Source organism: Oryx dammah, unplaced genomic scaffold (genome assembly GCF_014754425.2).
Source record: "Oryx dammah isolate SB20612 unplaced genomic scaffold, SCBI_Odam_1.1 HiC_scaffold_7, whole genome shotgun sequence".
NCBI classification, from domain to species: domain Eukaryota; kingdom Metazoa; phylum Chordata; class Mammalia; order Artiodactyla; family Bovidae; genus Oryx; species Oryx dammah.
The window spans coordinates 37,573,207-37,589,600 of record NW_024070191.1 but is presented as its reverse complement, the minus strand read 5'-3'; the positions used below and the strand labels follow the sequence as shown (position 1 = coordinate 37,589,600).

General features: G+C 48.8%; 1 protein-coding gene across 1 annotated transcript in view; it reads right to left on the bottom strand.

The window, feature by feature from the left end:
- Positions 1-2,879: 2,879 nt before the first annotated feature.
- The window catches only part of PSD3 (pleckstrin and Sec7 domain containing 3), a 295,706-nt gene continuing 282,191 nt past the window's right edge, over positions 2,880-16,394 (bottom strand). Inside the window, exon 13 of the mRNA XM_040243286.1 lies at positions 2,880-9,415. Within this exon, the coding sequence (XP_040099220.1) occupies positions 9,200-9,415 (216 nt within the window). The 3' untranslated portion in view covers positions 2,880-9,199. The remainder of the gene's footprint in view (positions 9,416-16,394) is intronic.

The following is a 16,394-nucleotide window of genomic DNA, read 5'->3' as shown; positions in this document are numbered from 1 at the left end:
ACATGAGGCAGCACCAGGGTCTATCTTGACCTTGTACAATTTTTTTTTTGTTTGTTTTAATAACTGCAGTGTAAGATCTTACAATCTTACACAGTTCATCTGCCCCATTTTTTCTGCCTGTTGAGATTTTTTAAAAAAAATTCTGTCATTTAGTATAATCATTCTCAGCCTTAGGACACACACATTTTTAATAAACTTGCCTTTTGTAGCTTTAGTCAAGTTATTCATTAAAATGCTGAACAGACGGGGCCAAAAGGCAAGCTTTCCAGCAGGATCATCTAGGTGCTATTGTGCCTTTAATTAGCACCATTCAAGTGGTGACACCCCACCAGCTGTACTAAGGTCCAGATCAGACTTCTCCATTTTGCCCAGACATATTTCATTAAAGACCCCGTTAAATTCTTTGCTAGGGATCAGATATTCTGCCTACAGTAGTCTTCTAATCTGCCTAATTTTATTAACACAAAATCCGAAATCAATGTGTCTGAAGTGGTTTGTTCTTGGCAAACCCTGTCGGCATCCAAGACCTGCTGCTTCCTTATCACTCTGAAGCTGCAGCCAGAGTTAAAGGCAAGCTGGCTGCGCAGGGCGCCCGGAGCTCAGCGGGGATCCAGCAGGAGACGGGTCTGGGCCTGCCTCCCAGACTTGCTGCTGCTCACAGGTGCTTAGTAAAGTCTGACTCAGCAGTCTCTCTGGACACGCCCACAGTGCAGAAGAGACTTAGTCCAGAGATGTTTTTAGAGTTGTTGCTGTTTTCATTATAATATCTTACTTGGCCCTGCATTTTAGTTTCCTCCGTTCATCTTTCAGAAATGGTCTCTTTAGTTCCGTTGGTTCTAATATTAATTGTGCAATAACTAGAATATGACAAGATACACAAAACCCCTACCCCCAGCAGACATCCAACTGGGCAATGAGGGTTCTTGCCTTGTTTTTGGATTTTTAAAATCAAGATCTCATCAACATAAATGCGTTACTTTCATGTGTATGATATGACTCAGTATTTGTACAAGAGGATTCACATTTGGAGGAATTTTGGTGGCAGCCAAGGCCCTCCCCCGCCCCCAGCCACCTGCCCCTGTGAGATTTAGTCCTCCTAGATCTCTAATATTCAGAAGTTAAGTGATTGGGGTGGAATTTTATTTTTCTCGTTTTCCAAGTCAACAGATGTTATGGTGGGCATTGAGTTAGGTTCCCAGGGCCCGCATGCACATCTGAGCCTCTTGCCCGGGAGAGTGGCAGTCACCTCCTGGCCCCTCAGCCTTGATGAGAAGTGCTAGAGTGAGCAGGAACATGCGCATTGTTGAAATTACTTCAAACAGCTTCATCCTTCCGTCCCCAGAGCCCCTGATGAAGGCGGCAGGCTTCTCAGCACACTTTCACAGTCTGAGTGTCTCACCCCTCCAGCCAGCTACCCAGGCCAAAGCTCTTGCTGTGGGGTTGTGGCTGGCTTTTCATGTGACGGGGTGTGTTGTGTTGTGTTAGCTGTTAAGAGTTATTATTCTAGCCGCTTACTAAATAAGCAAATAACATTCCTCCAAAATGACTGAAATCGGTTGGATTTATTTCTCTCTGAAGTTTGTACATTTACATATATCATATACATATTTTAAATCCTTCACTATTTTGCATGATTTCTATTACATAAAAACCATTTAAATGCAATAAATTCTGTTGTTGTAAAACAACAAATTATCTCCAACTTATAAAAACACAGGAACAGTTATGTTCATGAACATTTACACAGGAGAGAAATGTACTCTACACATCACAGCTTCTATACACGTCAGGTGACTCACGGGTCTGCATGGTTTAGCTTTACCTCAACAACAGTGAAATAGGGCAATATTATATACAGCTATTTTAATAAAAAATAAAGATTGTTAAATGTAAACTTAATTTTCAAAATATTCTTCCAACACTTTTAACAATATCCACAGAAATCACTGTTCTCCTCAAAAGGTGACCACCACAAGTGCCAGGCTCCTCGGGGAGCCAGCGTTTCTTGAGTCTGGTGGGCGACCAGGAACAGGTTTCCTCCAGGGGTCGGGACCACGAGCTCGCCCGAGTCTGCCAGTGTGACGGTCTGGCCACTGGAAAGGAGTAGGCTGCCATTTGATCACTACTTTTCACAATGTGCAGGGACCTATGGCACCAGGACCGCGACGAAGCTGAAGGGACCGGGAAGGAAACCCTGACGGTGAAGGGAGGATCTGAGCCCCAGTAAACATAACCCGGTTCATAGGCCGGCCAAGTTCAAGGCTCGTTCTACGTGGTAAAGGCTGCACACCACCGCCCTTCCCCCTGCCCTCCGGGAAGCGGGGCTGCGGTACCAGCTCTCCGCTGTGTCAGTTCCGCTCTGGAAACAGCCTCCGAGAACCCCGGGAGAAGAGAACGCCGGAGGACCGTGCTGGGGCCTTTGCCCAGCAGCTCTCACGGGGCCCCGGCGGGACCTCGCCGCAGAGGGCTGCCTCCCTTGACCGCTCCACGGAAATGAAACCTCATCCGCTTCCAGAAACGCAGGTGCAAAGGCAAAGATATCATCCGTCCCCGGTTACTGGCCAGAGGGCCACCTTTTTTCTCGCCAAGACAAAGGACGCGGTCTTGGCTTCGGTCATGTGTCACCGCGGGGACGCGGGCACCCTCGGCGGGGTTGGCCGGGTGGACAGCTGGGTCCCTGCAGCCCGGGAAGACGCCCGCGGACCACCCCTGGGCTCCGAGGAGCTTTGCGGAGAGTCACCTGCAAGCCTCCGCGGGGTCCAAGCAGGAGCCCAGGCCCCAGTGGGGCCCGAACCGAGCTTGTGCCTGGGGCTCCCGGAGGGCACCTCTAGAATTCTCCCTGGTAACCAACATTTTCCAGGGATTGACACTAAGGTGCTTTTTCTAACACTGTTGGTGAAAGCTGAGCCTCCAGCCTGCAAAGGGAAATCCGTCACAGCCAGGCTCCTCCCCTGTCCAGCGGCTCCGCCCAGCTCGGGCTGCGTTCCTCCCCGTGACCCCCTCACAACGTAACCCACGGCCGAGCAGCCGCCCCGCCACCCAGGACTCCGGGGAGCGGAGGGCCCCCACCTGCCAGCCAGCCCCTCCCCGAGCAGCGTCTCTCCAGGTCCTTCCTGCCCTGAGGGGCCTGCAGGCCGCGGCCACCTCGGTCCATACCCGAAGCTACGCTCCGGCGCTCTGCGTCTTGAATTTACATGACTCGGGGCACTCACTGTGTACACGTGTGCAAGCGTGTGTACACATGCCGGAGGCCCCCGTGTACCAGAGCCCTCAGGGCAGAGGACAGGCCACAGCAGGCCTCCCCGCGGCAGAGGCCGGCGGCTCACACCTTCCCCTTTAACTCTCGTTCCTACAACTTAGAAAAGTATCCTAAGGGCGTTAGAGTCGATGTGCATACATACTCTCCACGCAGGAGATATTATTATCCAGGTCAAAGGGTTACTTGACTTTACATTAAAAGTCCGAACAGTCCGCATGACTAAGACCCCACATTAAAATTTTAAAGGTTGCTACTCCTTTTTGTATGTGGCTTCTGAATCAAAGGGATGCTTCTGCAAATCACTGCGGTTCTCAGGAGGAAACACGCTAGTGGAACAGAGACCCCGCAGGGACTCAGGGCCAGTGCCCCGTAGGTCAAGGACAGATGAGGAAATGGGACACAACTGCAAAAATAGTTTGAGACTACAGTTAATTAAGAAAACGACTCAAGTGTAACCACCACCACTGCAGTCGGGGGCCAAGGCTGAGCCCTTTAGCCCACGGCTCCCACGCTCTGAATCGGACCCGCGGGACGACAGGCAAGCGTAGACAGACGAACTGCACTCAACCACTCACTCACACACACTCAGTTTTGCTTTAAATTACACCAACATGCTGGTTAATAAAGTTTTACTCTCTAGTGATCTATTTATATACTGTTAAGATAAGCAGTAAGCTCAGACAACTAAGGCCGGCGGCTCTTCTTTGGGGAGAGGCAGGAAAAGAGACCTAAGTATAAAAATATTAAAGTTTTCACCTGGTCCACAGTCTGTCCTGACATTCTTTTACCTGTGACTTGCCGCTTAGCTGGTGCAGCCGTAGACCCGGAGGGCAGTCCTGGGTCTCGGGGAGCCTGACCTACTGCAGGGGTTGGTGATGTTCTTCAAGGTGAAGAGGGTGAGGACGCAGGGCTGGGAGGGTGGGCGGTGTGAGCTGCTGTAAAATAGTCACAGGTACGTAAATGATATGCCGGGCACTTAGCTGATTCTTCTGAAAGCTCTATTTTTCTGGACTAATTACAACAATAAAGAACGTGTGCTCTAAAGCATCACATTTTGTAATAAGCCCCAAATTGTCAGTTTGACTTTAAGTGCTCTTAATACTGAAGTTGCTAAAACTGCACAGGTTGCCTGTGTTTTGTTTTTTTTTTTTTTTCTTTCTTTCTGTATATTTCAAATTATAATGAGCTACCCCCACCCCAGTATTGTACACAGTACACTGAAATAGTTTAACAAAGTTAGTTCAGAGTCCTTTTTGCTCTGGTGAGTCAAAGCTCAAAGATGAAATTTTCTAGCATAAAATCTTATTAAAAAAAATTAATCAAAATATCATTTGAATTTAAGTTTAATAAAACAGTACCACTAATATAGACTCTCAAAAAACTGCATTATATATTCAATCCTATGAGGTTTTTACTTGCTTGTCATATCACACTGTTTAAGGACAAAAATAAATTTGATGTACATACACTGTATACTGATTACACATTGATACATACAGGTACATACAACTATAAATACCCACAATTACAACACTGGCAGGCGACAGGAAGCATACTCGTTGATGTCTGACATACTATTAATATAAACATTCTCCAAAAGCCTGCAACATTACAGATGCACACGTGAACCACAGAGGATGAACCAGAGGGACCCAAGAAACCTTCCGTATATACAACTACCTGACCTGTGCTGTATGATGACCAGGCCATGGCAGTCAAGCCCACAGCCTGCCCTGGAGAGCCACGCCTTTCCTGACTCTCTCTCTCTGCGGACGCCCTCCCTAGGCACTGGCCACTCACAGTCCCAGGCAGAGGTGGCCCACTTGGGCTGTGGGTGCTCTGGGCACAGGAGGAAAACAGCAATGGCTCTGGACCTCGGTCCTTAGACAGTGAGACACGGGTGAGAGAGCAGAGGCAGGGCAGAGCCCCCTCATGGCCGTGGGGTTGTTCCACAGTGTGAGCCGCTCATCTCGGAGGTCTTCCGGGGGTGACTGCCCAGGGTGGACTGCTGGCCCGGGAGACAGCCAGCCAGAGAGCCTTGGAACTGGGATGGCGTGGAGGCCCGGCTCCTTACAAGCCGACTGATCTTCTGTCAGAGGAACTCAGACGCTTGGTGAAGAAAAGCGGGTGCTGGTTAAGGCCCGGCTTCCCTCCACATTAGTCAGGCTCGACGCTGAGCCAGTCCTCGCTGACACTCTGGTTCCCGCTTAACAGCGCTAATGCATCAACTGCAAAGACTCTCTCAGTTGAAAAGCGAGCAGAGCAGCGGCTGACCGCTGGTGCAGCTGAGGAAGCGGGCTTCCTCGACCGCCGAGCCCCAGCTGGGTCCCCAAGAAGCTCCACTGTGGAGCTCTGGACCCTCAAGACTGGGAAACGCCCTGTGAACTCAGGCTTAAAAAAGCTTGACGGGTGACTACAAGGAAAAACACCAAAAGAATCCAATTCCAGTGACCTAGTAACTAAACCCAAGGAAGAGTTCTAAGTAAGACCATGGAGCAGCTTCTCGAAGGTCAACCTTTCCCCGGCTGTCTATGGTTAGGGGTGAAGGCAGAGAAGAGGTGCAGTGCGCGGCCAAAGCCAGCCCCGCCTGATGTGAGAGCGTCTCCCTCGTCTCTGTGGCCAGAGAGGGCAGGCCAGGGCCAGGAGGTGCCTTCCCTTGCTGGGCAGGTGCCCCCTCTCCAGGCTCAGGGGTCCTGTTTTGGCCACAGGGTGAAACATACCCTCTGGAGGCCGATCCTCGGTTGGCCTTGGGGAGCCAGGTGGATTTTCTCTCCCAGAATCAACTCCTTCACCTCCTTGCTAACTAGGAAACACGCCTCGTGTTCGGAACGAGGGTTGCAGCTGGAGAAGCACAGAGGCCCTTCACGGTCGCCCATCCTCTTTAGCTGAGATCAACAGAAAAGGTTCCACAGGGCTGCAGTCCCCAGACGCCTCTCCACACACTGGTTTTACTGAGGCTAATCAGATGCACAGAGGTGATGCTTGGTCTAATCAGGCGTTACTAAGAGTCAGCAGATGATGGTTTTTTTAAAAAAGTGTACTTCAAACGATGTCTACAGCTGTCAGTAAAATAAGGACCCTGCACCCTAGTAACTCAGTCTTGATTGCTAAAGAGAATTCCTGGCCCTTCCCTGGAAATGCCAACACATGAGGTGGGGGTACACACCCTGAGACAGCCGCTTCTAAAATAGGCAATTCTGCCACACGACTGTCACCAAGGTATTCTGGTGACTCTCAAGGTTTTCTAGACTAAAAGCTGATATGAGGTGTATTTCTGTAAAAAGGACCTTTAGATGGAGGCTGACCTCAAGGCTCTGTTGCTGAGGGACGGGTAAGGGGATGGGTGAAGGTTGGGGGCAGGACCTTCAGGAGAAAGCCAGGCCCCCTGTACCGTGAACGGGGAGCCGGGAAGGGGAAGGTCTTCAGTGTCCGCTGACTAGACACCCCAGGGAAGTAGTGCTCACAGAGGAGTCGCGGCTGGCTAGGGGCAAGCCTCAGAGAGTCCAGTCTCAGGAGAGGCCCTGCCTCCCACAGGACGAGCTCCTGGCCTGCGAGGGGTGCTACGCCAGACAGTCCAGAGGCCTCGGGGCGGGTGGGGGGCGGCTCTCAGTTCTTGAGCTAGCGACGGCAGTCTGGGATCCTGGCCCACAACATGACCTCTGCAGCTGTTTCCCGGGACCAACTGTGGGAACACGGCATATACGGCAGCTTGCAAAGCGCCCCGCTCAGCTATCTCTCCATCAGCACGTAAAGGAGCTCTGGAGACGCATCAGCGAGTCACGCAGTGGGTGCCGATGCTGACCAGGATTTCAGAGCCCCGACGCTGCTGAAATGCCGCAGCAAGTACCATTCCACGTCCGGTACAGACGCTAGGGGACACACACGGAGACACTCGACACACACAGACACACACAGACTGGGAGCACACACATTCAAGCCAGTCAAGGATTTTCTTTTTCTTTAGTTATTGAAGAGATGACGTGGTCTCGGCACCTCTCTCCCCACTGCTTAGGATAAAGATCTAGGCAGAAAACACACACGCTGATGGTTCCAATTCTAGGAAGAAAGACTAGTTCCTTGTAGAAACCATGGGTTCAGTCAAAAGCACTACGAAGAAAGAACCAGGTACACGGGACATGTTGGTAACCACCCTGTTGGTTTCTAGGTTTCTTGAAACAAATTCAGTTACTGCCTTTACCTAAACAAGACAAGAGGGTTAGAGGGAGCTTTTCAAAGATGTGGCAAAAATGCCACAAAGCAAGCAGCTATAGCCTTAGAGAGGGGCTTCTCTCTGGGCACCAGCAAACACAGGCATTTCTCCAGCCGACGGAAGTGCTACTAAATAGTCCCGTGTAAACGCTGGTGCATCAGGACAAGATACCGCTAGAAACTGCAGGGTTCAAAAGTGGGTTTTCTCCGACTCCCTGGAACTGGGCTATCCGCGCAGAGTCCCTGCATCTTCGGTCATAGTACCTTAATTAGGAAACTGCACACCCAGAGCAAACGTCTGTGGGAGAGAGAAGAATATGCAGAGTGATTCTATTAGTTCCAAAGTTGCGGGGATTCTAGGGCTAAGGGTTGCCAAGGTTTCAAGTTTCACAATCAGAAACTTCTAACTCAGAGTGGGCACACTTTTCATCCCTCTCTCCTCCTCAATAACATACTCTTCTGTTTATCACCCTGATTTTCAAAGGGACTGTCCCTCGAACAAGCGTATGACTGTTCTGAGCAGAGGCGAAGAAACGATTTAGAATCAAGGATTTACTCTGGGGACAGTTCAGAGCAGAGGGCAAAGTGGTGGTCACAGGGGCAGAGGCAAGACCAGACCAGGGGATGCTGCGTTGCCACCAGGAGGCAGGGTCCTCAGCTCTGCAACCATAATTCCTTCAGATTTTATTCCTTTCAGATTTAACTTTGGAGAAGCAACATCCTATTGCCAAGGAACTCTAGGGAAAAGCTACGTCTCCCTTTCTTATTTTGCTTTGATTAAGGAGAGAAGGGCTCCATTTTGATACTGTTAGGAAGACCCCCAATTCTTAAAACCAGGAGATAATGCCGTGCTCATGTATATAAAGAAGCTAATTCTTGGCTGGCAGGCTGTCCATCGCAGATGGCTCTGGATCCCTTGTCTGGACGCTGCGGGGGTGAGGTAACGATTTCCTGCGGACCAAACACACGCCTGCTGCTGTAGCCCCGAGAGTCCGTTATCGCCACTGAGCGCTGTGTTTGGAAAACACAGTGGACTTGCGGCCCGTCTTGCCTCAGCCTCTGAGACTCCACTTCCCTCCTCCTTGCGGGGCTGAAATGGAATCCACACTTGCAGTGAGCTAGCGTTCTTCCTGCATTCCCAGTCCTGAAGTCCTCGCCCCCCGCCCCCCGTCGGGCCGGGACTCAACACCGAGTGCTCAGAGGCCCAGGGTCACAGGGCAAAGGCGCCTCCCTCCAGGGTAACTCTTAAGCAAACTTCTGAGCGTGATTCCGCCTCTGCGACTGGGCAAGGTTTCACAAGAAAAGGCTCCTACCAACTCTGGCTAGAATTTTCTAAACTACAAAGGTTTGTCCAGTTAAGTGTTTCACAATGGATTCAATGTTTTTTTTTAAAAAAAAGTGTAACAGCTGATTTGAGAGCACACAAAACAACAGAGCAGAGTGCAAACAAGAGAAACCGGAGGAGAAGTGACTCACAATCGGTTCTGAATCACGCTCCCCCCTCACAAAAGGCGCATTAGGCATCAGGTAGCAAGTCATCAGAGCAAAGAAATCAAGAGCAAAGAGATGACCTGTACAGAAACTAACAGAAATATACAGTGGGAAAGTTTACCAATGCACCATTTAGTCACAGACATTTTTTTTTTTTAATATATTCACGGATTTACCAGAAAGATCTTGAAAACCTCTTGTTTTGCTCCACGACCAGCACTTCCTGGCCGCAGACGGATCCTAAGTAACTTTCTGCTTAATGCTCGGCGTTTCAGGTCGGTGCTCTTTCCTCTCCGACACATTGCGCTTGACCTTGGCAGTGACCGGAGACGTGTCTGGGTTCAGCGAGGGGCTGGAGTGCGACTTCTTCAGGCCCGCAGGGCCCCCCCTGCCGCCGCTCAGGAGCTCCAGGCCCCCCTCTTTCAGGAGGCGGACGTACATCTCGTAGCGGGTTTTCTGTGGGGAGTCAGAGAAGAGGGGTCAGGGACACTGCCACAGCGCAAGGCACAAGCCAGCCCACCGCCTGGGCAAGGGCTGGCTCTCGGGAGACTGACCGAGGGGTTCACCGATTCGAGCAGAGGCTAGGCTCTCCCTTGTTCTGCATTTTTGCAGGAATGGCGTGCAGATGGGAGGAAGCGTGCTTCCTGAACGCTTAACACCAGACAATGTGGCCTCTGGTTTTGGGGGCCAGAAGGTGCTCAGGCCTGCAGCCACTGGGGCCACCATGCGGGCCGTGGGCGAGGCCTCCCCTGAACCTGGCAGGGGCGCCCGGTTCTCCACTCCCAGCTTGAGGAGGCAGTTGGTGATGGACTTACACTCCTGACCCAACAGAAACACTCACACTTCCTGGAACTTAAGCTCCTGACCTGACGGGACCACTCATACTTCCTGGAAGCTTGCCCTGGTTTCCTGTGACTGCGTTTCTGCTAGGATTACCAACTTCTCAGAGCCGCCTTCTTGTGAAACCTCAAATTATTCCCTGATGCTTTTCTTCATTCTGCACATTTATGTTTTTTTTCATCACCTGTTCGTTGAGTGTCTGCTATGTTTTAAATGACTCCTTGATTTTCCTGTCTTGAGTATCTTGTTCTAAGAATAATTGAGAAGAACACTGTAGAGATATTTTTTTTTCTCTAACCCTAATTGATGTTGCTGCTTTTTGTTTTTTAAAGTTTGTACACAAATCACTATATAGGGCTATTTTGTATATATGTTGCAAATAATAGAAGGGTCTCAGATTCTCAGTTTGATAGACTGTAAAATAAGTCTCCCATCACAGTGATTCAACACAGGAAGGATTTGTAGAGGCCTAAAGTATTTTTTTTCTAAACAAAAGAACACATCGGTTATAAATTGTCTCAACAAAGGCAGGCAAAGTCTGTTACAACAATAAATCTTTTAGAGATTTGTCAGGTTAGATTGAGATTTTGTATATCTCAGTTTTAAATTAATAATTATGAAGCTGAAACTACCGGAAGCTACTTTTTCAAGTTGTTTTGTTCAAAAGTAGGGAAAAGCCACTAGCCCTTAGATTTGCTCTGGGTTTGGTCAGCATCCATGTTGGGGTGCCAAGCTTTGGTTGGTGAAGGTGACATTTATAAGGCACCCACATGCAAGCTGCAGGTTATTAATACAAGAATGATACACAACTGGTCCATTATCATCCCTGTTTTACAGGAAAGGAAAGAGAGGCAGCAATAAGTCCAGGAGATACAGAAGTGACAGGATCTGGACTCAGGAACCTGACTTTAGAACCCTGACTCTGAAGCTCTATGTCCTCCCTGGATATGAAAACACACACGTGAGCGTGTACTTTAGGATGACAACTCTGACACACCTGAAGGTTTCGCCAATCAAAAGCCACTTTCAACCCCCCTCCTCTCCTACGTCCCTCCCACTACAAAGGTTGATAAAACCAAACACTGACTTTCCCAGACTCTCTTGCACCTAAGATGGGCTGTGTGACGCTTTGGCCACCGAGGTGTAAGGAGAACGCGCCTGGGGAAGAGACCTGCTTTCTGATAAAGGGGGGCTTAGAGGAGAATCACTGGTGTCAGCCCTCCCCTCGTATTCCTAAAGCTGCAACCCATGACACAGGCAGTAGGCGTGAAGCAGAGGGGCAGTATGCAAAGCCTGAGGGGAGGCAAAGACAGAGAGAGCCCAGGCTCTTGAGCACAAGTGGCTGGATCCAGCACTCATTGTCCCCGCTTCCTCTGACTGTCTCGTTAAGCGTGAATCATACATTCCACTGTTCACCAGGTAGTGGTATTTTCCCCACATTTTTTTCTTCCAGTTCCTCAGAGATATAATTGACACGTAGCCCTGTGTAAGTTTCAGGTGTACAGCATAATGATATGATGTCTATACATCACGAAAGAGTGATCACAGGAAGTTTAGTGAACATCCATTGTCTCATACAGACACAAAACTAAAGGAATAGAAGAAAAAGGATTTTCTTTGACATGAGAACCCTTAAGGATTTATCCTCCTAACAACTTTAATATACAACATGGAGCAGTGCTATTTTATTTATCCTGTGTTTCATTACTTCCTAGCACTCACTCACTCTGTAACTGGGAGTCTGTACATTTGACTGCCTTTGTCCAATTTCCCCTCCCCTAACGGATCTCCAGAAAGCCGATCTCTTTTGTTAGGAGTTTGTTTATTCATTTGTTTTCTATGTAGAAATCACCTACAACACTGTTAGCTCCTGTTATACACACACAGTGATTCAACATTTCTGTACGTTTCAAAATGATCACCATGAGAAGTCTAGTTACCATCTGTTACTGTGTAAAGATATCACACAGTTATTGATTCAGTTATTTTGCAACTGGAAGTCGGTGACTCTCGACCTCCTTACCTGTTTCCCTCCCTACCCCAGCCCTCCTTCCTCACCTGTTTCCCTCCCTACCCCAGCCCTCCCTCCTCCGGCAGCCACCTGTTAGTTCTCGGTATCTATGGCTCTGTTTCTGCTGTTCTGTCTGTTCACTGGTTCTGTCTTTTTTAGATTCCACTTATAAGTGAAATCATGCAGTATGTGTCTTCCTGACTTATTTCACCAAGCATATCACCCTCTCGGTCCGTTCATACTGTCAGGAATGATAGGACTTCGCCCTTTTTTATTGCTGAGTGGTCTCCCACTGTACATGGGCCACACCTTCTTTGTCCATTCGCCTGGTGGTGGACTGATGTTGCTTCCATATCTTGGCAGTTGTAAATAATCCTGCCATGAGCATTGGCGCGCACTATCTTTTTGAGTTTGTGTGTTCATTTTCTTCGCATGTACACCCAGAAGTGGGACCTGGATCAGTTCTATTTCTAGTTCTTTGAGGACTGCCCTAGCGTTTTCCACAGTGGCTGCTCTCATTGTCTTTAATCGAGGTATAGTTGATTTACAATCTTGTGTTAGTTTAAGGTCTATAGCAAAGTGATTCTCTTTCATATAAATATTTTATATAAATCTTTACATGAGTGAAGGTTGCTCAGTCGTGCCTGACTCTTTGCGACCCCATTGACTATACAGTCCATGGAATTCTCCAGGCCAGAATACTGGAGTGGGTAGCCTTTCCCTTCTCCAGAGGATCTTCCCAACCCAGGGATGGAACCCAGGTCTCCTGCCAGTGGATTCTTTACCAGCTGAGCCACAAGGGAAGCCCAAGAATACTGGAGTGGGTAGCCTATGCCTTCTCCAGGGGATCTTCCCAACCCAGGAATCAAACTGGGTCTCCCGAATTGCAGGCAGATTTTTTACCAACTGAGCTATGATTATATAAATTTTACCAAAATATCTATATATACTTATTTAAATATCTTTATATATTTACCTAAATACATTTATATAAATATCTTTATATATATTTATATAAATATCTTTTTCTTTATAGGTAATTACAAGATATTGAACCCAGTTGCCTGTGCTATGCAATAAGTCCTTACTATTTGTCTCTTTTATATACAGTAGTCTGTGCCTATTAGACCCAAACTCTTACTTTATCCCTCCTCTCTGGCTGCACCAGTGTATAATCCCACTAACAGCGTAGGAGGGTTCCCTTTGCTCCACATCCTTGCCAACACTTGTTATCTGTGTTCCTTTTGATGATGGCCATTCGGACAGGTATGAGGTGTATCTCACTGTGGTTTTGATTTGCATTTTCCTGATGATTCGTGATGCTGAGCACCTTTTCAAGGGCATCAGGTCCTGCTAATTGCTGATGAAAGCATCACTAATTGATACATATTCCAATTTTAGTAAAGAAGTGACAAAGGAACAAAATACTACTCTTTTCTCAGAAAGCTACATAAGGGTTTAATAAGGGCATTTGCTAATAAAAATACATCATCAGTATTACATAGTAGGCTATCATCAGTGAAATCTAAATCTATTCATTCTAGGAATTTAGAGAGTTAATCTGTCTCTATAAACTGCTTTGGTGGCAAGATTAAAATGCAAGAAAGAACTACTCCTGATATGAACAAGGTTTAATAAAATGATCTAAAGACAGTTTAAAAATAGATTCAGAAAATCAATGTAAGGCATACTATTTCACAAAGCAATTATACAATCAAAGGGGTATGAAGGACAATTTTCTGCGATGACTTGAAAGGGGACAAAAGGAGAAAAGGTGACGAGGCCACTTGCTACTAGTTTTTGAAGACAGTGACACTACTGGGGAAATTCACCTAAAAACACATGAAGAGAAGACATGTCACCCACTCATTTTACAGCTGCAGCCGCAAAGCTCTTGGCCCCAGTAAACTGGACTTCCCTGATGCCTCAGATGGTAAGCAATCTGCCTGCAAGGCCAGAGATCCAGGTTTGATCCCTAGGTCAGGAAGATCCTCTGGGAAGGGAATGGCTACCCACTCCAGTATAATTAGCCAGCACTTATCCTAGAGTTGGGCTTCCCTGGTGGCGCAGAGGTTAAAGCGTCTGCCTGCAATGCAGGAGACCTGGGTTCGATCCCTGGGTTGGGACGTTCCCCTGGAGAAGGAAATGGCAACCCACTCCAGTATTCTTGCCTGGACAGTCCCAAGGACAGAGGAGCCTGGTGGGCTACAGTCCACGGGGTCGCAAAGAGTCGCACACAACTGAGCGACTTCACTTTCACTTCATCCTAGAGCAGTTGCTGGGTCTGGGGAATGGTTAGTTAGTATGCCAGTGATGACTAAGGGAGCAGTGCAGAGGTGGGTCCACAACCCTGAGGAGGGAAACTCGACCATAAAACTCTGCTCCTTGATTCCACTTTCTCTAGTAGCTCTCCTGTCCCTCCGTCTTCAGGATAAACTCAGAATCGCACCACGTCTCTGCTTCTACCACTTCCAGTCATCTTGTGCCTGGGTTACTGTGACAGCTGTCTCTCTGTCCCCTGCCCCTCTCTGCCCCCACAAGCAAACTCTTCTCAAATGACAGTCATGGGCTAAACTGTAGGCTAGAATGTGTCATCTCTGTTCAAAATTCTCCAATGGCTTCTCATCCTTAAAAATGCTTCCCACCCCCAAACTCTTACACTGGCCTAGGAGACCTCCACCAGTGCCGCCCCCCGCCCCTTCCATCTGTCTGGGGTCTCTGCCCTCCCCGGGAACGCTGTGCACAGGTCCCCCACCTCCTGACTGTCCTTGAACACAGCAGACACGCTGCTGTTCCAGACCTCTGGCACCTTCTCTCTGCCCAAGAAGCATGGCCCCCAGGAACCCACAGGGAGTATTCCCGGGCCTCTTCACCCGCTTCCACCTTCACTCAAGCGTCTCCTTTACGTGGCGGTCTTCCCTGGCCACCCGGACCGAAAATGGCCACATCTGCTCTGATTGCCAGTCACCGAATTATTCTTCACCTTGGCGTTCTCACCATGAGCCTCAGAGTCTGCTTATGGATCGACCTTGTTTATCTCTCTCCTGCCAATCCTACAAGGCAATCACATGGGGGCAAGGACTTGGCTTTTGTCTGTTAATACATCCCCAGCACAGAGAGCACGGAGGACATGTGGAGTAAACAACACTTCTCATATCTAATGAAAACACTCTGAACTCTCAGTGTGGCAAATTCTAGAAAAATAAAACCATGGATACAGATACAGAGGTAGACGCCTGATGAGCCCTGCACTGGCTGCCTCCGGGGACACTCTCTCTCCTCCAGTGGTCCACATTTCAATATTTTCTGTCAATATGCTATGGTCTGGCCCTGAGGGACACCACTCAGCAGAGACTCGTTTATGCCCTTCATCCACGCATGTCAACCACGGCTGTCAAGACACCACCCACGCAAACCCTGCAGAGTGAACTGAGGCTGCCTACTTAAGACTGGGGCTCTCTCTCTACAGAGAAAGAAAAGCAGCTTATACCACACCAGTGGTGGCTCAGCGTGGTAAAGAATCCATCTGCCAATGCAGGAGATGTGGGTTCAATCCCTAGTCCAGGAAGATCCCAGCTGCTGAGGGACAAACTAAGCCCATGTGCCGGCCACAACTGCTGAGCCCGTGCTCCGGAGCCCGGGAGCCGCGATTGCTGCGTTCACGTGCCACGACTATGGAGGCCCGTGTGTCCAAGAGCCTGGGCTCCATAATGAGAAGCCACTGCGATGAGAAGCCTGCGCTCTGCATCCAGAGCGGAGTCCCCACTCGCTGCAACTAGGGAAAACCCTGTGCAGCAATTAAGACCCAGCACAGCCAAACTTTGTTTAAAAAGCATTGTCCTTGGCAAAAAACAAAACAAAACAGAAACTGGACTGGGGTATGTGGAGCGTGTTGGTTACCAGCTGGTAGTTACTAGCTCTCATTCTGATGTGAAGGGCAGCCTCTAAATTTACCTTCTAACAAAAGTACTCATTACAGTGTCTGTCAATGGTCACATCTATGTGAATTTCTTTGCCTGATGACTCTTGGATGTGACTTACAGGATCACATTCACCCTTGGGTAAATCCTTCAATGCTCACCCAAGACTCTGAGCTCTGTGGGTCAGAGCAGCAGTCTCATCAATATTATTATGGGAAGTAATCTGCTTCTCAGTCATGTCCGACTCTTTGTGACTCCATGGACTATACAGTCCATGGAATTCTCCAGGCCAGAATGCTGCAGTGGGTAGCCTTTCCCCCTTCTCCAGGGGATCTTCCCAACCCAGGGATCGAACCCAGGTCTCCCGCATTGCAGGTGGATTCTTTACCAGCTGAGCCACTAGGGAAGCCCAAGAATACTGGAGTGGGTAGCCCAGCCCTTCTCCAGGGGATTTTCCTGATCCAGGAACTGAACCAGGGTCTCCTGCATTGCAGGCAGATTCTTTACCAGCTTGGCTACAAGGAAGCCCTGGGTTCAATCCCTGGGTTGGGAAGATCCCCAGGAGAAGGGAAAGGCTACCCACTCCAATATTCTGGCCTGGAGAATTCCATGGACTGTACAGTCCATGGGGTTGCAAAGAATCGGACACGACTGAGCGACTTTC